General features: G+C 37.6%; 1 protein-coding gene across 1 annotated transcript in view; it reads right to left on the bottom strand.

Moving 5' to 3' along the window:
• Nucleotides 1-24,048, bottom strand: part of brf1b (BRF1 RNA polymerase III transcription initiation factor subunit b) — a 131,061-nt gene that overhangs the window by 32,732 nt on the left and 74,281 nt on the right. Inside the window, exons 13-16 of the mRNA XM_056480989.1 lie at nt 15,120-15,184; nt 12,269-12,350; nt 11,864-11,916; nt 6,214-6,485 (exon numbers count right to left, since the gene is read on the bottom strand). Coding sequence (XP_056336964.1) covers nt 6,214-6,485; nt 11,864-11,916; nt 12,269-12,350; nt 15,120-15,184 — 472 coding nt within the window. The remainder of the gene's footprint in view (nt 1-6,213; nt 6,486-11,863; nt 11,917-12,268; nt 12,351-15,119; nt 15,185-24,048) is intronic.

Raw genomic sequence — 24,048 nt, 5'->3', positions numbered from 1 at the left:
TGGAGATTATTAAGTCATTATATATAGTCTACTTTTCAACAGCTCGATATTTTTGAAAGCTACGGTAAGGCAATTTTGAAGAGACTAGCATTAGAAATAATTGCACCCAGCCAAATCAGAGTCTGCAAAGACGAGACATGTTATTGGTGAAGGGTGGAATGCAATGCTTTCAGATTATCTCATGTGTCATTCAGCACCTTGATTCATTTCAAAAAGAAATGTACACAAACTAAATGCTAAAATAAATCAGACCCTGTAATTGCCTGCACAAAAGCAAAACTGTAACTATATCATAATTTTTTCATCAGCTGCCTCCAGTGTGTAAAAGCAACACCAATGGTAAGTTTGTTTTTGGCCATTATTGGGCCTAAAATTTCTTTCGAGCATGTTGTACATTTATTTTCCATTACAAATCACACTACTACTACTGATTTGTTGACATCTATACATTATACATACAAATATACATACATATATACACTCACTGGCCACTTTATTAGGTACACCTTACTAGTACTGGGTTGGACCCCATTTTGCCTTCAGATCTGCCATAATACTTCACGGCATAGTTTCAACAAGGTACTGGAAATATTCCTCAGAGATTTTGGTCCATATTGACATGATAGCATCACGCAGTTGCTGCAGATTTGTCAGCTTCACATCCATGACGTGAATCTCCCATTTCATCACATTCCAAAGGTGCTCTATTGGATTGAGATCTGGTGACTGTGGAGGCCATTTGAAGTACAGTGAACTCATTGTCAAGTTCAAGAAACCAGTCTGAGATGATTCTCGTTTTTTTTATGACATGGTGCATTATCCTGCTGGAAGTAGCCATCAGAAGATGGGTACACTGTGGTCATAAAGGGATAGACATAGTCAACCACAATACTCAGATAGGCTGTGGCATTGACATGATGCTCAATTGGTACCAATGGGCCCTAAGTGTGCTAAGAAAATATCCCTCACATCATTACACCACCACCACCAGCCTGATGATCCAAATGTCACAGCAGAAATCGAGACTCATCAGACCAGACAACCTTTTTCTAATCTTCTATTGTCCAATTATGGTAAGCCTGTGTGACTTGTAGCCTCAGTTTCCTGTTCTTAGCTGACTGGAGTGGCACCCGGTGTGGTCTTCTGCTGCTGTAGCCCATCCGCCTCAAGAATCGACGTGTTGTACATTCAGAGATGCTCTTCTGCATACCTCGGTTGTAACGAGTGGTTATTTGAGTTACTGTTGCCTTTCTATCAGCTCAAACCAGTCTGGCCATTCTCCCCTGACCTCTGGCATCAACAAGGAATTTGCCTCCATGGAACTGCCGCACACTGGATATTTTCACTTTTTCCGACCATTCTCAGTAAACCCTAGAGATGGTTGTGAGTGAAAATGCAGTAGATCAGCAGTTTCTGAAATACTCAGACAAGCCCGTCTGGCACCAACAACCATGCCACGCTCAAAGTCACTTAAATCATCTTTCTCCCCATTTTGATGCTCGGTTTGTGCTGCAGCAGATCACATGTCTACATGGCTAAATGCATTTTTTTTGTTAACAAGCAGTTGGACCTAATAAAGTGGCTGGTGAGTGTAAATATGATGTACAGTATAGATATTAGCAAATCGGTAGTAGTGTAATTTGAAATGCTTCATAAAAGATATTCAATCAAATGAAGAATGATATAAAAATGTGGTTATGCAAATGGCACAACAACTATGAGCAGAAATCTCATATATTTCATTGATTTGGGGTGTCGTGTTTATCAACAATCGAATGTGTATTTCCTTCCCTTATTACCGTGATTACATTACATCCTCTCTAAAATCCAGAGTTATTTCTAGTGAAACAATCCAGCTGCTTTGTCCCGACCAAACATAATTCCCATCAGCAGGATGTGGCTCCCTTACTCCCACTACCAGACATCCTTCGGACTAACCAATCTCAACTCACTGATAAATGGCATCCTTAAACAATAGAGCCCTCCATGCTGAGAGACCCGGCCAAAAACCTTTTCACCTAGCTTTGAGGTCAAGAACCGGGCACAAGATGATCCTCAGAAGTCCTTCTTAGCATCTTATCTTACTTATGCCTAGTATGAGTACGACTACAATAGATTTCCCTATGAGAATGACTCTGCTAAACAGCCAGATGGTTCCACGCTGGTCGCGGGTCAACGTGACCATGATTGAAACAAACAAAATGACTCATTCGGCTGCTCTTGTTGCTAGGAGGTGGTGAAGGGTTTTTTTGGCGACAAGGAGCTCCATTGAGACGGGCCGAATGACACTCCACAGTCGGTTGCCTTGGTTTCCTGCCCTCCAGAACGGGTTATAACAGTATGGACATTGAGGGCCTGCTGTAATAATGAGCGAAAAGCCATACTGCTGGAAGTGGACAGTAGGGTGGAAACAATGACATTTTAGTGTGGGAAACTGAGCGAGGTCAAATAAAAAAGGAGGATCTGCGAAACACATCAGGGCACCCAGTCTCATTGGCTTTTTCCGGATGCGCCTGGCAAAAATAAATGAGAGGTGCTATGAACTTTACTCAGCGCAGGCCTGGTAGAGGAACAACTCTAACTCGTACCGTCTGACCTTAAGCTAACATTTACAAATCAATCTCCTCTCACGTTGTCATGGAGCTAAAAAAACCAGACTGGATCTGGTGGAGAGCGGAAATACATATTATTTTTTTCAATCTCAGGTCCCCGGGGTCGATGCAGCTCCTCAAATCGTAAGTCTTATTTCAAAGCGGTAGCTGTTACTGTAAAGTGAGGATCAGAAACAGGATCAGGCAGCAGGTTGAAGCTGGGAGGTGAAGCGTTCTGTTGGGTTGTCACTTTTTCTGAGATACGACGAGAAGAGAGGCACAGACAGGTCATCCTCACGCGCACAGATCAGATTTACACTTCAAAAAGCAAATCCCGGCAGATTTAAGAACGGTAAGCTTTTACTAAAAGACAAGGGTAGAAAAGGAAGGGGGTTTGAAGAGATTGGAAAAAAAAGGAGGAAAGGAATTAAAGAAAAGAACTGGATGGCAATTATCTTATCTTTTAGCAGGAGTGCTTCTCTGAACTGTTAGTTTGGAGGTCGTGTAGAAGTTCAGTCTAGCAGCTGGTGTTTAAAGCGGGAGGGAAGCGACCAAATCTACCTGGTTAGCAGAGGGGAACTGAGAGCTACTGAAAGCAGTGAAGAAGAGTAACAATGATCTGTGTTAGGCTATTCAGGCCCATAAATACACATATACCAAAATATCTTAAAATAAATGTGTTTTGATCAGCTGGAGGATGGATTCAGTGATAGAAAGCACTGCATGCATTGTAAATCCTGAAACCATTTTAGACATTTATTTCTGCACACTCTCTTCTCTTCCAGAACCAGCTCTTTTGAACCATTTATCTGTTAAATCTCAGACAGTCGCTATTTGAAAGTCGTGGCAACCAAACTGAAAATCTTTGCCCTCCCATGACAGCTCATTATGAATGTTCCCATGTTTCAACAAGAATGGGAACAAGCTCTCTCAACTGGAGCTGGAACTTAATTCTAGTTTATCGTCCAATTTGTTCCACAGTGTCATCAGACTATGATGATTTAATATTTTTACACTGGCCTCTGGTGCATCAGCCAATTGATGGGGTGGATAACAGTTCAAGCTAAGTAACTTACATCATGACCTGCTATACTTATTCATATTTGTTCATATTCATGACCAAATAGTGGCATTCTATCAGCAAAGAAATTAAGTTTTAGTACTAATAAATGCCTCCCAGACAGTCTTGCAAATTGCAATTCCTTTAAAGGTGCAGTATGTAAGTTTTTGACTCTTCTAAAGTATAAAAATACCATAATATGTTTGCAGATATTTAAGAAACATGCCAAGTGAACATTTGTGTTTATCTGAAAAACAATGCTGAAGTCAGATATTCTGCTTTGAAAATGTGTTTTACGTGTTGGAACGTCTGTTTTTGTTTTGGTAATTTTAACCCGCCCACTGCCACTTTAGCCAGTTATATTTCAGCACCCCGGGTTGCCTTCATGAAAAATCGCATATTTTATTAATTCATTCATTCATTCATTCATTCATTCAGAAAGGCTCTTAAAGCATGTGTCCGTGACTGAAACGCGACGTCAGATGGACAGTGGCAGACTCCAAAATGACACGCAGATTCAGAGTTTTACATGAGGTTAATATTTAGGAAATTATTTAAATATTTTAAATGTAAACATTAGGTGAGCAGGTTACATTGTAACCGCGTGTCCTAACAACTACGGAATGAGATTTGCAGTGATGATCAATTTGGCTGTTTGCATCAGATGAAATATGAAAGAAATTTAAATACAGCCATTAAGAACCACAGATTATGCATTCACTCACGAAAAGGTAAGGTTTATGCTCTAATTAATATATATTAAACCTCTTTAACATTATTAAATGTACATGCTGAGCTGAATCACATGTGTTGGTTTTAAGTCACAGTTCTAAAATTCAATTTGAAACTGTTTATTTTATTTTCAAGATCTGAGGTGATCTGCTTCAGCAGTATGGCAATAAATGTCATGTGAAATGGCATTCAAACTCCCATTTTTAGCATTTAACACTAAATAAAGCACATGAGGTGTACTTGAGGTGATCGTTGTCAGTTTTCTGTTGTTCAGCTGCAAGAAATTGAAGCCGTTTCTAATATATCAATTTGAGGTGTTGGTTAGATCAAAAACTCTTTTTAATTTAGAAAATATTCCTCCTATTGCGTGGCGTTGCTTTTTTTTAGAACATGATTTAAATCAGCCATGTTGGTCCTCAATCTGGCAACCTGCGCTTGAGTTTGTTTTGATCCAGGAATGCAACACGTAGTTCATACTGCATACTGCACCTTTAAAAAAATTTCAATTTTAATACATTGCAATAAAAAAATAACCAAAATCAAATTTAAATAAAATGGTGGAATTACATATATGGTGCTATTTAAAAGTTTGTTTTTAAAATGCCAATTTCCCCCCAAAATAAAAATAAAAATGCTGTTCTTTTGAAATCTGAATTAAATCATGGTATCTTAAAAAGTATTGTATGTAAAATACATAAACCTTTGAAAACTAGTGCAAGAAATTATATTGCGGTGACGCAGTGGCGCAGTAGGTAGTGCTGTCGCCTCACAGCAAGAAGGTCGCTGGTTCGAGCCTCGGCTGGATCAGTTGGCATTTCTGTGTGGAGTTTGCATGTTCTCCCTGCATGTTCTCCCTCCCTGCTCCAGTTTCCCCCAGTACAGGTGAATTGGGTAGGCTAAATTGTCCGTAGTGTATGAGTGTGAATGAGTGTGTGTGGATGGGTTGCGGCTGGAAAAACGTGCTGGAAAAGTTGGTAGTTCATTCCGCTGTGGCGACCCCGAATTAATAAAGGGACTAAGCCGACAAGAAAATTAATAAATGAAAATGATATTGCATTTCCACAAGACAAAAGCATGTGATCACACAATCCAGCTAACTTCAACTGTATAATCTCAAAGATACTAAATGCAATGTGAGAGAAGTATGGTTTGTTTCAAACACGTTCGTGCATATAAGATTGAAAAGAAAGGGGTCAGTAAATTGGCTTTTCAAAGCTTCAGGATATGAAGTCTCCGACAGTGTTCATATGTCTGATTCATCATCATCTCACCATTCAGTATGAAATTAGTAATTATCATTAACGAAATGGACTGGAGGAAAGACATCACACAATGAGAAATTATCTTTCAACGCCAAAGTGTAGAAGTCATGATCTTGGGCTCCGTCTGTCGTATATTCATTACTTCTCTCACAGGGATGTTTGGAGCCCTGGAGGACTATTAATTGGAGAAGGGGCAGGCTCCCAGCATGCACTACAGGGTGCCAGGTGATGGCAGACAGACAGTCCTGGCACTGAATTGATGACAAGCTTTCTCCTGGTGGAAATGACTGTGAAGGTCAGCCAAAGGAGCAAAGCAAAGACAAAATGTTGGAGGCCGACAAGAAGAAAAATGTAGTCCTTCAAGGGCAAAGGAACAGCCTTTTTGATCCTGTCCTTTGTCTGGGGAACAAAGGAGTCTCTTTACCACTTGGAGCGGCTCCCTTTTACTACATAAAAACAGACTTAGTGGGAGTGAAAAAAGGAGAAAAAGTTGCAAAGCGCACTGCGAGCCAACAGTAACAGTAAAAACTCAAAAAACAAAAGTAAAAACTCTTTATTAAATTCTCACCTCTTGCCCATGAGGCTTGCAGGTTTCGCAAGGCCGAGATTGCTCTTGTTTGGCTGCTTCTTGCGGCGGGTCAACCTCTTGCGTCCAGAGCCACTGGCGGGCACATCCTCAGCTTGTTGGGTGCTGCTGCTGGCGCTGCCCTTGCTGTTGAGGTCCCGCAATACATCATAATTGATCTTACTGGAGATCTTTTTTTGCTCCAGCATCTTCTCTATAGCCTCTCCCGCAGTGCTGGCCAGGATTGGTTCTCGCTTCTTGGACGGCTTCTTTGGCTGGACAAATTGGGATAAAAGATGTTTGCAGTGAAAAACAAACATTGGAGTCAGTGATTCCATGGATCTTATAGTAAACAGTCCTTTGGCTTTCTAAAAATGCACTGCAAAAGTGAACAGTGAAAATAATTCAACAAAATGAGTTCCAAAAAAATATACGTTACCTAATTGAAATACTTTGATTATATTAAGCTGTATACTATTCATTTTAAATTAAATATACAATAAATAAAGTAAAGCAATTGATTTCTAGCTCCCAGCATGCTTTGAATTAAACTGTTAGGAAAATAAATGATGAAATTAGCGTAGAAACCCATACATTAGTGTATAACATTGTTGTGCTAAATTTGTAGGGTTACATTTGTGTGGTTTGGGCTGAAAAAACTCTGGCTCATTCACATTGAATGTGTCTTTGCCTCTAAAAACGTAAGACACTGCTCTCAGGAATGGGTTCTAAAAAAACATAGCGCGAACATAGCGCGAAGTCTATAGCGTGAATGTAATGCAATATTATGAACGTGATGTAATAACGACAATAACAAACCCTTTAGAAATAGGAGAACAATACGTAACGATAAGCACTTGAACATATATTGTATAACTCAGCATATCTGGACACAGCAACAATGAGCGCCTCCTCCACCATGATATAATTTTCATCTCTTCTGATTGGTCCACTGCATTTGGAATTGATAATGATTAGCGGCTAAAAACTTCGCACTTACTGTACTTGCGTGGCACTTCAAAAGACACAAGTCACATGAATGTTTCCATTGAGAAACAATGAAAAAGTGGCAAATTGGAAAGGAAAACACATTCTGTGTGAATGGCCCCTACGACGGCACTTACGACACATTCCATAATCATAATTATTCAAGTATTTAAAACAAAATTTTATAACATTAACACAAACTGTTGCTAGCTAAACCTTAATTATAATGATTTGAGTTATTATGCTTTAATATTGTAATTAACTGTTAGTAGAGTACTGTGGGGTCAGGAACTCTGTGATTAACACAGTACAACATAAAATATGTAAGGGTGCTTTCACACCTAGACGTTTGTTTCGGAACCTGTCTCATTTGCCAAGTTAGCGCAGTTTGTTTGGAATATGTGAATCCAGCAGTTGCACTCGGATCCACGCCAAATCAATCAGTCCAAGATCGCCTAAATGAGGTGGTCTCGGCTTGATTGAAACGAACTCTGGAGTGTATTGATTGTAGTGAGTGATCAAAACGATACAATAAACTAACGAACCAGGCTATATCACAGTGTATTATGGTTATGTAATAGCCATATATACGGCTATATGAAGAGAGAATTATGAGTAGGGCGGAATATCATTCCTGCCGGCAAATGTGCATTTCATGTCTAATATGAAAGTGAAAGCATGCTGAAATATTACCAATTGCTGTTTATCTGTAAAGAAAATTGACAGAAATTACCATCCGATAACTTTCCCATATTTTAATCTTTAAATATTTTGTATTAGGCCTATTGTTTCATTCATTTGTGCACTGACACCTTGAAAGAAAGATCAACATCTGCTTCATGGTCTGACTGCAGTTTCAGTTAATCTCTATGATTTAAGCCTGTAATGCATAATTCTAGACATTTTTTTAAAGATTGATTGATTTAATAGATAGATTTTTACAAAACTTGATAACTGAAATGAGGTTATGTATAGGAAAGTCTTACCTTTGATTTATATTTAGTGACGATGTCTGTGAGTGTCAAAATTAAAGTGCACCTTTTCGCTTATAATGTCTTATCGCTTATTAACATAAATTAGAATAACAATGTGACAGCTAAGCGGAATCCATGGGAAAAATAAGCCCTGAAACTCTGACCAATATGAGGAGAGTTTACTCGCACGTGACTTGTTTTAACTATTGAGTGGAGGGACTACAGTATGTCATTAATTTGAGTTAGCATTTTAGCAGTTCCGGTTTCCTCATCCCAAAGTCAATGGGTTTTTTAAATGGGATTTCGGTTAAATCACTTAAATAAGGTTTGTGTCGAACACAAACTCAAAATACTTTCCCGTTTTATTCAACGACATAAAACGCATCAGTTACATCACACTCTTGACTTTTTAAATCAGTTACGCTTCTTTAAAAAGACGGTTGCTATCAAGTTGCTAAATGGTACTTCAGGCGGTACACTACATTATACGTCATCGAGCTGGTCTGGTCTGGAACGCAGCTCACTTGCGTTGGGTGTTTGGATTTGTCTATTATTTAAGTATTTTCATAAATAGTATTTTATAGTTAGTAGTATTTTTCTAATTGGGATATTTATATTGTGTGTAGATAATGTCTTCACTTGTAAAGACTGTATAGACAGATTAATTTGTTGATCATTTATTTTAATTAAACGATATTATGGGGATACTGCTTAACAGTGCAGCCTGTCTCTTTCCTGCTCTCAGTAATGCAAATGTGTACATAAATGTGTAAAAAATGGCTACATGTACACTGTCATTTTAACGTGATCAATTAATTTTTTCTTAATCTGTACAATATTTACACTCCTCCTTAAAATTGATAGCATATGTGACTGTATGGGCTGCTTTTCGCTGTACTTGAAAAAAAAAGACATACTGACAAAAAAAGAATTCTGAATGTTGTTCTCTGTCCATGATGCAACTTGCAGGCATATAGACATATAGTCCCTCACGCCTTATTTCTGTCGTCTGTTACTAAGGTAAGAGGACTGTATGCACACGATTCATTCATTCATTCATTCATTTTCTTTTCGGTTTAGTCCCCTTATTAATCCGGGGTCGCCACAGTGGAATAAACCGCCAACTTATCCGGCATGTGTTTTACGCAGCGGATGCCCTTACAGGCCGCAACCCATCACTGGGAAACATCCATACACTCATTCACACACATACTAAATTCACCTGTACCACATGTCTTTGGACTGTGGGAGAAACTGGAGCACCCAGAGGAAACCCACGCGAACACGGGGAGAACATGCAAACCCCATACAGTAATGCCAACTGACCCATTCGACGCTCAAACGGGCAACCTTAATGCTGTGAGGTGAACATGCTTCCCACTGCGCCACTGCGTCACCCCATGCACACAAGTGTAACACTTATTTAAATGTCTTATGATAATACTATGTAGGCACATTTATACATAAAGTTTTAAAAAAACAACAACGGTAAAACAAAATAAAATGTATTTCCAATATAAAAACTATCTAAGAGGCACCTAGGTCTTTACAGATGTGTTTTTGCATATTTGTATTTGTTTATAATATATAGCGTGGGTTATAATATAATAAACCGAGAGAGAAAATGTTTATCATGGACCATATTTCTAAAAATAAGCTTGAAAAGTTGTCTGTAGCCGGATGGTGCTGACGTAAGGCACTTTAGTCCGTTATAGCCTAATGTTTACACGAGTACATTTTAAACGATCCGTGTCCACACTCGTGTTTCACCCAGCGTTTCTCTCCGTCTACACCACACCACTGAAAGAGCACATCACGTGCCCACACACACATTCTGCCATGCGCTGCAGCATATCTACCCAGATGAGTGCTGTGCTCGTCGGACTGTTCATCAAGGATCTACCGCTGGATCCAATCTCACTATATTTGTTAAATATGATATTTAATTCATCTTGTTGTCTATATCTAACAAACTATTCCCCGACTTTGGTCTTTTGAATCTATTGTTCTCAGGTAACGTGTTTTGGCTGAGCGCAACAATAAGTTAATAATTAATGTAACCATGTACATTCTGTATATTGACTGATTGCTTGCCTTTATTTCCTCTAATGTATAAACTTATTGTATGTTATACTTTTATAATGGCCAATATTGACTATTAAAACTGATATTCAGCAAAAGAGAGGGTATGTTTCATATTGTCAATGAAAATGAAAGGAGGCAGCTATGTTAAAGGCTTCATTTTGTTATAAATATGCATTCAGTGAAGATGACGGTCATATAAATATGTAGCTACATGATGCCTCAACATTTTTGGTGTCAGTTAAGTTGCTAATATCAAAATGAAAATAGGCAGTTCCTTATATCTTGTTTTCATTTTATTGTTAAGATAGTGAAACAACGTAGCCAGGATGATGTGAATAAAGTTAAAAAGTACACTGTTCCCTTTGAAGATTTACCCGACGTGTCCTCGGGAGTTTGTTTTTCATTTCAAACTTGAGAAGTCTGAACTTACAAGGAGAGGATGCAAGACTGAACTGTGTGTAGGCTACTTAATATTGAGGAAAAAGCCTCAATCAGATTGGCGAACATCTGCAGCCCCGTCTCCATTTTCAGATGTCTCCGTTTTCCCCCCTCCACACTGAGACAAAGCAGCAGCGTTTTAGAATGAAAACGGCCTCTCCAGCATTTTTCAAAACGCTCCGTTTTCAGCACTCGAAAACTCCGGCGTAGTGTGGACGGATGGCTTAACCGTAGCAAAACTTGTGCGTTTTAAAACTAAAACGTATTAGTGTAAATGGGGCCTCAGAACAGACTCAAGTCAATATAATTTAGGGTGCTTTCAAACCAATGGATCAATTCTTTTGTTCCAGAATATAAAATTGTAACAATGTTGTTCATTGTTCTTGGAGCAGTTCGCTTTTACACAGCAAATCTTCTAAATGGACCAAACGAGCTAAAACAAGTCACGTGCGAGTAAACTCATCCTCACATTGTTCAGAGTTTCAAGGTTTAAATGGGATAGTAAATGTGACTTAATATAAGTAAAGAATGCTTTTAATACATTAGTAAATAATACTTAAATTGCACTTAATACAATAAGGTTAATATTACTTCAATAAATGAAGGCAACAAGTTTGCACAATTTAAGTATACCTGACAATGAAGTAGTGAAGGCCAAAAACCAATAAATGAGCATTTCCATTTGGTTCAAAGGGGTATCTGGGTGCATTTCTCCCATTGGGCCTTTGATATAACGACATCAGGCAAACAGCTGTCAACACCAAGGTGACAGAATCCCATTTGTAGCCAGGAAAAGCAATCAAGTCCATCTGATCTGGTCACCGCTGACCATGTTCCTAGACTATCATTGTGGAACAAGTCTCTTCACAGTTAGAAAGTGAACTACTGTACCTGAAATTGCTATCAGGCTCAAGGCAGCCCATTATAGGTGCAGAGCAGGGCCGGCTAATCCAACCCCGACTGGGAATCATGGTGCAGATGTCAGAGCAGACAGGTTAAAGAGAGGCGACACTGAGAGCATGGGGTGAAACTAGAGGAGCAACTGAAGTTAAAATGGAAAGTATGCAGTCTCCAAGGATCGGCAGCTGCTGAGTGTCTGAAGATTCCGGCGTGGAAGTAAAGCTCCTGCCGAAATGGTAAGAAAAAGCCAGACACACACACACACTCACCTTCTCCTTATAGGTCCCCTGTTCCTTCTCTTTAGCAATTCTCTCTTCTTTTTCTGGAAAAAAAGCAAAATGGGAGCACAGTGGATATATTAAATGCAAAGTTCTAAAAGCAACAAAATTATGGCCTTTTAAACTCAACAACCCTTAAAACGTTGAGCAGATTAACTTCAGGAGGCCAATCGCTTAGCTATTACAGGTATTTTTCATATGTATGTATTTTAAAAATCAAGATTAATCTCAGGAAGTTCAGTCAAGAGACGAAATTAGGTTCACTGTGCCAGTATTTAAAAATAAAATCCCTCCATTCACTGAATTTTTATCTTTATGCCTGTGACGTCAGCCCAGATTGGGTGCATGAGCTTGTGTGAATAAATGGATTAAGCTATTCTTCTACTGTTCGCTTACCTTTCTGTTCCCTCAAATACTCCTCATTCTGTTTCATCCACAGCTCTGTCTTCGCCTCCACCTCGATCTCGTTCAAAATGTACTGTAGAGAAGATAACAGGCCTTTGCTGAGAAGTAATGCTAAGAGGTGATCATTTATGAAACTGGAATGCAGTTTTTTTTCTAACCTTATATGACCTAATAAAGTCTAACAGAAGTTTGGAGTATTATACAGCAAAACAAATGTAATTGATAAACGAGTAATTATGTCTTAAGAGATCAAAATCAGTGACTGTTTTAACATCCAAGCACAAGGAATAAAGTGAAAACCTGATTTAAATGATGCACTCAGACATTCTTCCCCAGAGTATATGAAGTCAAAGCTCCTTTTTGTTTCTTGCACATATTTAAGGAGTGGTTTAAAATGCTATGAAAATACTACAATTTAATAATAGGCATAATAATCATAATTATTATTATGTCCCAATCAATTGTTGCTTAACCACAAGTTTAACAGATAGCGTAAGAGAGCAGAAAGCAGATTGGGTAACTTTAGTGACTTTACAGGCAATTGTTCTTCTCAATATTTATTTTTTGTAAAACTACAACAAAGAGGGGGAAAGTATGTATATTTTTACAATTAAATTAAAACTTTATTAATGCACATTTTTATACAAATCTTAATATGCGTATGAGGAAAATCGCTTTTAAATGAGACTATTTGAATCGAATATTTGCAAAATGATCATATTTACACCACCAGCTTAAGCCATAAAGAAGTGTTTGTACAACATACAGGTGGTATAAAACTGATTATAATCAAATGACCCTTGAATATTTACAAAAATAGAGATTTAGTAAAAATAGAGCACTTACGGACATTTATTTCAACATTTAAATCAGCCCCAGAAATTGTCTGCATGTGCGTTACTCTCGACCGCACGCTGAGAAAAGCCGAAAGTAACCCGGATATATAGTACAATACTTTAAATATCCAGTAGGTGGGCGGTCAAAACCACAAGTTGCTACATGCGACTGCACAACAATGATACTAGTGATTAAAAAATATATGTTTTGGTGGGCCAAATCTCATTATACGGCTATACAGGGCTGGCAGTTTAGGACCCCTGCCTAAAAACTGAAAATTGTGTCATCATTTATTCACCCCTTAATTGTCACAAACCTGTTGGAGTTTCTTTTTTTCAGTTGAACACACAAGAAAAAATTAAAGAAACATTGGGTCTCATTCACTAATATTTGCAAACATTTTTGACACACTTTTGAACTTCTCACAACACGTCTATTGGTTGTTTTCAGTCACGTGGTTCTGGTGACATGAGAAATTCAGATGAAAGCAGATGAAGGGCAGGAAGTAAAAAACTGAATGGGAGACATAGAAAGTCCATATTTTTGCGATTTATACCATATTTCAAAAGAGATATACATAAAAAAATAATCATATATGTTGGGCATGATTCTTATATCATGAAGAAGGCCGAGTGTTCTACTGAACTAAAATATATTAGCCTGTCATCGATGCGGTACATACTGTATAATACGTTACAAGAAAAATACTATAGTAAATACTACAGTGTTTGGAAGTATACTATAGATAATACTTGATTTAATTTTATTGTTGCTGTGGTACAACACAACTGTAGTAATAAACAAATTATTCAATAGGCTTCAATTTTCTATGCTATAATCACAGTGCACCACAGTTTACACTAACATCACAGTATTTATTACAGTTTATCAGTTTACTATACTACCGTATTCTGGAGCATTCATTATCAAAGAGTTTTACACATTATGCACTTTACTGTGGTTCAAAAACATGTATACTATAATTTGCTTTAGTTTTTTCCCCATGCAGATATCTTCCAGGCATTACGCAATAACAGATGAAAGCATACAAAAGTGTGGACACATAGTCTACATTATTATTCATTTATTTTTGTATGGGGAGAAAAGTGCTCCACAATAATAACTGTCTGGTTTTGTCACAAGGGTTGCATCTCTTTTTCTCTGTCGATGAATTTACCATCAACAAACATTCACCACTGCTGTGCATCTCGATGTTCACGTTACAGTTGTTTATTCTGCCGAAACGTCAGTAAAGACTTGGATTATTGCAAAACAAGATGGAGTTTTCATTACAGCGCTTACATGGCAGAGTACATTATTTATATTCTCCTGGATTTTGTAGAAGTGTGGTGGTGTTTGTATCTGACTTTTATATAACACATTAACATATTTCTACACATAGCTAGGCCTGCATATAATATTTATGGGTGCTGTCAAATAAATTATCGCGCTCAAAAAAGAGTCTGTACATGTGGATGTATTGAATAAATGTTTATTACATGCCACCTTTTCTTCCGCTTTTCAGCCAGATTCTTGAACTTTCCCCCCTTAATGAGCAAACACTTTCAGAAGTCTAAAAAAAAGCTGTTCGGCATTTCTTATTTTGGCCGATTTAAACAATTATAAACAACATAAAACAGAAACATTTTAATGTTCTGATAGCGAGTCTCCCACATCATCAATGACGTCATGTGAAAACAACCTATACACACATTTTATGCATAAATTTGTGCGTATGCATGGTTAGTGAATGACACCCATTGACTTCCATAGTATTTGTTTTTCCTACTATGCAAGTCAGTGTTTACCAATTTCTAACTTTTTTCTAAATATCTCATTTTGGGTCTAAAAGAAAAAAAAGAATTCATAAAGCTTTGGAACAAACTGAGGGTGAATAAATAGTAAGTAAACTTTTATTTTGCGTGAACTATCCCTTTAAGAAAAAAGCTTTTGTAGATTAAAATGATGTGAAAATTCTTAAGCTCATTAAAAACAGACTACATACCTTTTCAATTTCATCTTCATCAATCCCATCCAAATCTAGTTCCCCACTGTCAGATTTTTCTTCCACTGCAAAAGGAAAAGCATAAACAAATTAATAAACTAAGAAAAGTGTAATTAAAAACAGTCTGATTAAGTGATTTCAAGACAGCAATGACCTGGCACATGACACAGTGTTTACCGCCAGGATATTTAGTTTCCTATTTGGGAATGAAACCGAAGATAAGCGTCCTGCTTGACTGGAGTCGGCAGCTGCCAGAGATGGTACACTACACAGGAAGTACTTTGGTGGCGTTCTCTCAATAATGCACAGGCTGCCAGCTCTTTGTTGTTTAATTGCCATTAATAGGCTTAGCAGTGATATGAAAGGATTTTATGCGTTCCTTAAATACTTTCGCAAATTGTCTTGAAATCCACGGTGTCACACTTATTAATCCCTAAATTAAAACCTCATATGGAGGCAAATACCAATGTTACTGTATGCAAATACAAAGCTTTGATGAAACCTCAGATTCACATAAATGTGTGTTATAAACACCACCTGAATACAATTAGCATGTGTCTGTAAGAATGTATAAATATACATGAAATCAGGGCGAGACGAGAGTGTTGTAAATAGAGATGATGAAAGAAACCCGTCACAAAATAAAACAGCATCTCTTCCTGTTAATAGGAATCCAGTGAGTGGTGAATTAAAATCACATGTGAACACTGGAATGCAATAATCAAGTGTTTACTCATAACAGATCATGTATAAACTATCTAGATAACGCAAAAGAAACGTTCTGGATCTGATTTCCATTAGCATGATCTAGCTAAGCTTTTTAAACTGATATTTAAAGGCCTCATAACATGCAAACAGTGACACACAGGCAAAACATTTCTCTCTTTAAAGCAAATTTTTCATGTAACAAAAATGCTTTTTTCCAAATATGAAGAGCTGCAAAATGTTGGCCTGGGATAAGTGTGATTAGATTTGTGGAGCCTCGGTGGATCAGGACCAGATGTTCATTAATTGAACATCGAGAGATCTGAATATCATCTCTGCTGTGGCCATCCGACTCTCATTCACACGCTTTGGCTTTCTCAAAGCGAGTCCGGCCTGGGAGAGCAGATTTAAACCTCTGAAGTGAGACAAAAGAAAATGGGTCACAATCTGTCCCCATCTCAGATTTGTACGCTTACATGTGTGAGGTTTGAGAACACTTTGAAACAAAGATGAAATTTTGATGTAGAAAAAACTAAACTGAAATAGTGTTTACTCGTAAAACGTAATACAATCATTTAAAAATGAAAAGAAAAAGTTACCAACATATTTTAAGTTGTCTTTGTTACACGTTCCATGCACATATTATAATGGATAATGAACAATTACAAAATGTTCAGGGCTTGACATTAACACCAGCCAACCCGCCAAATGGGGGTAGATTTCAGCTGTGGCAGGTTAGACAGACACTCCCACTAGTCACTTGGGCTGGTTGAAAAGAATTTTTAAATGGCCAGTGCTGGCTCGTCACAAAAAATTTGAATTTTAGCTTATGTCCGTTTGTCAATATGCATGCAAATGTGATCTTACAATTGAGAAGCAGCACGACTGATAATTGTTTGCACGAGCAAAAGAAAGCAGGTAAATACTGAATGAGAGGATTATCAGGCGCAAGGTGAGACACAGGCGATCCTCACTAACAGATGACGGCTTTAACGCGTCCCATTTCCTTGCGTGAATCATCCGTTCCTGAAAACGCAACTGGTGCAATCGGTTCTCTTCCAAAAAGACTGGACAAAAGCGGTGCTCATGTACCCACAGTCCTGCTGCTTTCTGAGATATTTGTGTAAGCAGTGGTTGCCGTTTTCGCTTTAACCATTATTTAAACAGATTATTAATGGGCCTAACATTAACCCTAACATCCTTATCGTTTTATTTTGCTTATGTTTTTGTCACAATGTACAGTTGAAGTTAAAACTATTAGCCCTCCTGTACATTTTTTTTTCTTTTTCCCAAATGATGTTTAACCAACCCAGGCTCATTCTAAAAAAATGTAGCTCTATAAACATTTCTGGAGAGAGCAAAATACATCCCAGGAGCTACGTTTTTTGCTGTTTTTGTTTTCGCGAATCCGCCAGAGGCCGCTGTGTACCCTCGTGTACCTACAGTCCTGCTGCTTTCTGAGATTTTTTGTAAGCAGCAATGGTTGCCGTTTTCGCTTTAACCATTATTTGAACAGATTATTAATGGGCCTAACAATAACCCTAACATTAACATTCTTATCATTTTATTTTGCTTAGATATTTTTTATTAATATGGTTTAATTATCATCCAGGCTGCACGGTGGCGCTGTGGGTAGCACATTCGAATCACAGCAAGAAGGTCACTGGTTCGAGACTTGGCTGGGTCAGTTGGCATTTTGCATGAAGTTTGCATGTTCTCCCCGTGTTAGTGTGGGTTTCCTCTGGGTGCTCCGGTTTCCCCCACAGTTCTCCCCTTTCCCTAAACCCAACCAATAGTATTTTAAAAAGCACAGATTGACTCGCCCACCCACTTCCCTAAACCCAATCGCAGTGTTTTAAAAAGCTGATTAGCGAGAAAAGGAACTGCGTCATACCGCCCCATTTCATTCGTTTGAAAGACAAAATGCAGCCATACATAGCTCTGGCTACATAATTCATGATCTCCAGAAATGTTTATAGGGCTACAATTTCAGAATGAGCATAAGTTGTGTTTAACAGAGCAAGGAATTTTTCACATTAGTTCCTATAATACTTTTTTCTTCTGGAGAAAATCTTATTTGCTTTATTTTGGCTAGAATAAAATCAGTTTAAATTTTTTCATATATTATAAGGCCCCCTTAAGCAATATATATAATTTCCAATTGTCTACAGGATAAACTATCATTATACAATGACTTGCCTAATTAACCTAGTTTAGCCTTTAAATTACACTTTAAGCTGAATACTAGTATCTTGAAAAATATTTAATAAAAATGTTTGTACTGTCATTATGGCAAAAGTCAAATAAATCATTTATTAGAAATGAGTTATTAAAACGATTATGTTTAGAAATGTATTGAAATCTTCTCTCCGTTAAACAAATATTGGGGGAAAAATGTACACGGGGCTAATAATTCTGACTTCAACTGTATGTCACATGGTTTCCATGAAATGCCAGTTTCTCAGATGCATTGTTTCTTCTTACTGCCTTTTCCATACCATCTATTATATCATCCACTACCTCCTGTTGCCTGCTCCACTAACACCTGGTTTTCATGGAAGAGGTGAATTTTAAATCTTTAGCAGGAATGTAATTGCATCCAGGTATCTCTCCTATAAGAGGGAGATAGGATACTTGCTCATGCATGGACCAACATGGGCATACTGGTCTATGAGGGAATTGGGCTTGTTTGTAGGCAGCTTGCAGTGGCTGTCACATATCAAACCCAGTGGAGCAAATCACAGCGTTTCCCCAGAGCGACTGCACAGCCGGCATGGATAGAAGGGGAAAAAAGAAAAAACAACATGGCACGATCAGGTTTCTGCTCTTTAGAAGGTTGCCATGTGGATGATTGGGGTTGGATAGATGATGGTAGCACCTTACAATGAGCTCTAGTTACAGAGGGGGTTGAAAATGTAATATGAAGCCACCCAAAGGTCACATGGGTTGAGGTACTGTATGCAACCAGCAGAGACTTCATTAAACTTAAGGTGTGGTCAAAATATTGCAAAGCAAAAAGATAGTAGATAGTAGCTGTGAATATGAACCATTGGCTGAACATATAGAATCACCGTACATACAGTTGAAGTCAGAATTATTAGCCCTCCTGAATTATTAGCGCTCCTGAATTATTAGCCCCCTTGTTTATTTTTTCCTCCAAATTTCCTCCAGATTTTTTTCAACACATTTCTAAGCATAATAGTTTTAATAACTCAATTCTAATAACTGATTTATTTTATCTTTGGCATGATGACAGTAAATAATATTTGACTAGATATTTTTCAAGACACTTCTATACAGCTTAAAGTGACATTTAAAGGTTTAACTAGGTTAATTAGGTTAACTAGGCAGGTTAGGGTAATTAGGCAAGTTATTGTATAATGATGGTTTGTTCTGTAGACATTCGAAAAAATATATAGCTTAAAGGGGCTAATAATTTTGACCTAAAATGGCTTTAAAAAATGAAAAATAAAACAAATAAGACTTTCTCCAGAAGAAAAAATATTATCAGACGTACTGTGAAAAATTCCTTGCTCTGTTAAACATCATTTGGGAAATATTTAAAAAAGAAAAAAAATTAAAAGAGGGGCTAATAATTCTGACTTCAACTGTATATAGGCATACAAAATGTAAAACATTTCAGGTGTTTATGTCATTGTGTGATTGGTTAAAGTGTATAGGATTCTAGGGAGACACAATTTGGATATTGTTCTTACCAAAACCCATCACTCTACTTAAAAGGGCATTTATCAACCTACGGGAGTTATGGATTATGCATTATTAAGGGTTTTGCACACTGAAGTCCGAATTTTTCATCTGTGTTTTTTTCGCATTCATATGCAAAAAGTGTGTCATACAAACAAACAAAAAAACGCAAAACATTTCTGAGTCAGTTTAAACAGCGACACTTTCTTCTCCTCTCTTCTCCAAAGTAGAAAAAGAAAGACGAATAGGCTGCATATGGGGCTCATCCAATACTGCATAGAGGATGGAGAGTTCAGCTCATTATCAAAGAGATGCGCTGGATTATCCCGAAATAGAACGTTTATTTCAGGAAATCAGTGGAATTTTGATACATTGCTCGTGAAGTTTCACACATTCATGTACGTAAACAAATCCTGAACAGACTGGCAGTACCTATAGACATTATAATAGATGTCAGCCGCGTTGACGGGTCCAAGCAACGAACACAAAGCAGACCATGTGGCATTTATTATAATGTCTATGGGCAGTACGTCACACACACACACAGAAACACACACACACACACACACACACACACACACACACACACACACACACACACACACACACACACCAAGCAGCAGCAGGGCAGATGTGCATCAGTCACTGAATCCAGCATATAGGGGTTCTCAACTGTCAGCAACATTCTGTTTTTTATTTTTATGGACTGTGTTTGTCAAAACACCTACCAAACGTTTTTTTAGAATCAAAATTCTGAAAAAAAAATCGATCTCTGTTCGAATTGTTTTGACAGACGAAAGTTTCGGAGGCAGTGTGTCACTATGATTGACTCAACGTAAGGTCGAATTTATTTTTTAACGTGTGAAAATTACAGATGAAAATTCGGGATTCAGTGTGCAATAACCTGTATGATGTTTGAATTTGATGTTTGTAGCTTAAACCTTGAGAGCCATTCACTGCCATTACAGAGCTAGAAAAAAACTGGATATTATTTAAAATAATTCGAAGAAGAAGTATTTACATCTAAACCAAGGGTCTCTAAACTCGGTCCTGGAGGGCCGGTGTCCTGCAGATTTTAGCTCCAACTTGCCTCATAACACACCTGTAAGGATGTTTCTAGAAAGTTTAGTAAGAGCTTGATTAACTAGCCCAGGAGCGCCTGATTGGGGTTGGAACAAAACTTTGCAGCACACTGGCCCTCCAGGACTGGGTTTGGGCACCCCTGATCTAGACTGACTTAAGCATGAGGAAATAAATGGAAAATTGACACAAAAATGCAATAGTTTTCTAGATTGTTTTTTTTCCTATTAAAGCAAAAGGGACAATATATAAATAATTTAACCTACTATTTTCCAATTAAATAACTTTAAATTGGTACTCACCAGTGTGTCTAGATAAAAAAGGTAAAAAATAATCATTAAAGTACAAAAAAAAAATGTTTTACCTGAGTTTAAAACTTGTCCCATATGAATTGTGCACGGAATTCAAAATATCTACTGTATGTGTTGATCAAAGCAAAATTCAGGTCATTATTCATCCCGACTCTAATATGGCATCACAGTATTTATTTATGAGAAGCAAAAGAGATCCAATCATTTGATATTATTGATGTTCAACACAAGCTTAAGTAGACCAGCAACCGAACAGCAAAAAAATGGCTGACGGTTCTTCAAAATTCTCCTTTGAATTTTCCAGAGAAGATACCGATTTCTGGACAAACTGCCGCTGGTCTCTTTGATAATGTGGCATGTTGGCTATGTGATGATACAAAGAAGGCACATAACAAGATTAAATGTTCATACTGCAATATGCTTCAACATATTTCAGCGAGGGAACCGCACGCACTTGAGTGAACATAATCCAGATTACATAATGAATCATGTGAATCATTATGCAAATAAACAGATCCGCTTGATGCTCCACTGTGAAATGCCACAGAGATTAATGAATATTGGGAGCAAAACTGGCATTTTGGGTTGAAAGCGCAAATTACATACATTTTCTGATTATTATGCAAGCCATTATATTTCATACAACTTAAAATCATCAAATCAGTTTCTAGATCGTGTTCAACATGGCGTTATACTCTGAGAATGAATTATTTGATTTATATTAATGAGAACTACAGAAATGTCCATGCATCTAACACGTAAAGTAGCTGTCTAATGCTTAAAAACAAACCAAAAGAGCTCGCAGACAGAGTGTGTTTCATGCTCATACAAACAAAAAAGAGGACAAGGTGGAAAAAAAACTCTTGCAATATGGCATGATAACCTCTAAGGGCCTTTTCCAACCTCACCACCTGCTCCTACTGTCTGTGCTATGGGCAAACAGGCCAAGAAGTGAAGAATATATGTGTGTGTGTGTATTCTTGTCTTCAGGTCAGCTACAGTAGGCAACTACAGCATCTTTTAGATCAGTCTACATATCTCAGCCCTAACACATTGACATTCCCCACATGCAGTTAACTCTAAATGTGGCTAGACTACTAAAGAGGCTTTTTGCTCTCCGCTATCCCTCAGCATGTTTTGATCACGTCAAGCACATCCGCTTGAAAGGTTAAATGCTGTATTTGCCTGCAGAAGCAGTGCTTTCCCCGTGCGTCATTCACTGAATGTCCTCCTGGAGTAACTGTCATCTCCATCTACAGGCAATCTCCTATCTCCCCCTTTGCTCCCAGAGCCACCGGCCTATCACTCTGAATCAAGCACATCTGCCTGACTGCATGCAGACCCGGGATCGATACTTTACACATGCGTGCAGGAGTGGCATGAACAGCAGAAGGAGGGAGGGTCCATGCTCAGAAAGCAACGGAGCATGAGGCAGCATCACCACAGCATAATGTTAAACGCAGTGCAGCAATGCAGTATGGGAGGAGTTGCAAGCAGGTGTAATCAATCAGTGTGTCTGCTGCAGGAAACACATGATGACATGCCCCCGTATACATATACAAGACAAATACATTTAATTCTAGATTAGCTGCTTAGTACTGAATTTGATGTTTTTACATTCGTTTTGTTAATGAACTAACAATAGATGGACATTCTGGATAATCAGACTTTACAAAAAAATTTAAAATATACTGTATATAGATCATATGCAATGCTTATTCTTTTTCAAATATTTCTCAAATGATATTTAACAGATTAAAGAAATTTTTACAGTATTTCCAAAAATATTTTTTCTTCTGGAGTAAATCTTATTTGTTTTATTTTAGCAAGAAAATAAGCAGTTTTTATTAATAACAATAATAATAATAATAATAATAATAATAATAATAATAATAATAATAAACATTTTAAAGTCAATATTATTAGCCCTCTTAAACAATACTTTTTTCAATTGGCTGCAGAACAAACCATTGTTATACAATGGCTTGCCTAATTAACCTAGTTAAGCCTTTAAATTACATTTTAAGCTGAATACTAGTATCTTGATATCAAACTAGTATCTACTTTCTAAATATATAAAATAATTTAGTTATTAAAACTTTGATGTTTAAAAATGTGTTGAACAAATATTTAAACAGTTTAAATATTTAAAATTTCATGTTATTGACTAGCCGGCAGCGGGCTCACTGCAACTCTCACATGGTCACCCACTGAAGCTAAGCAGGCCTGTGCCCGGACAGTACCTGGTTGGGAGACACATGGGAAAACTAGGCTGCTGCTGCTGCTGGATATAGTGTTAGTGAGGCCAGCAGGGGGTGCTTAACCTGCAGTCTGTCTGGGTCTGAACACCCCAGTATAGTGAAGGGGACTGCTCAGTGAGTGCTGTCTTTTGGACGAGATGTTAAACTGAGGTCCTGACTCTCTGTGGTGTGAAAAAAGTAGGGGTTTAACAAATCATGGCCTCCAAACCATCCCCATATGATAATTGCTCTGTCTCCTTTCCACCAATCGGCTGGTGTGCGACCTGGCCTGGAGATTCCCCCTAAAAATGTGTAAAAGTGCTTTGAGTGTTCACAAAAGCGCTATATAAATGTAAGGAATTGTTATTATTATTATAAACTTGCCACATTTAGGATCGTTCTTTTTCAAAACTCAATGATTTACACTGCTTGATTGAGATCAGTATTATGTGGGTCTCACACCGCACAAGAATCACTGCGTTAATTTGCATTTGGAAGAACCACGTCTTTCAAATATGAACATTATTTATACCACAATATATCTAGTGGTTCTCAGCTGCTGTTCCTGACAACGTTTGGATATAAATGCCTTTTCATCTCATTTTACACTTGAACAAAAGATAGACAGCTTAGGTCTATTTAACTGACTGATGATTTAACTGATTCTGATCATACTGTATATACATTAACTTTGCTGTTCAAAAAACCCTCATGAAATTGAAAAAGTCACAACAACCTTTCAAGTTTTTCAGCAGCCTTAAAAACTCGCCGTACACAATGCCCATTTAATTAAAAACTAATAAAAAAATTATTACCAAAAAATAATAAGAGTGTAAGAATCAGAGTAGCAGGGCACATTAGTGAACTTATCAGAGTACAAATCGACTA

Source organism: Danio aesculapii, chromosome 20 (genome assembly GCF_903798145.1).
Source record: "Danio aesculapii chromosome 20, fDanAes4.1, whole genome shotgun sequence".
NCBI lineage: Eukaryota > Metazoa > Chordata > Actinopteri > Cypriniformes > Danionidae > Danio > Danio aesculapii.
This window is presented reverse-complemented; position numbering and strand designations above follow the sequence as displayed.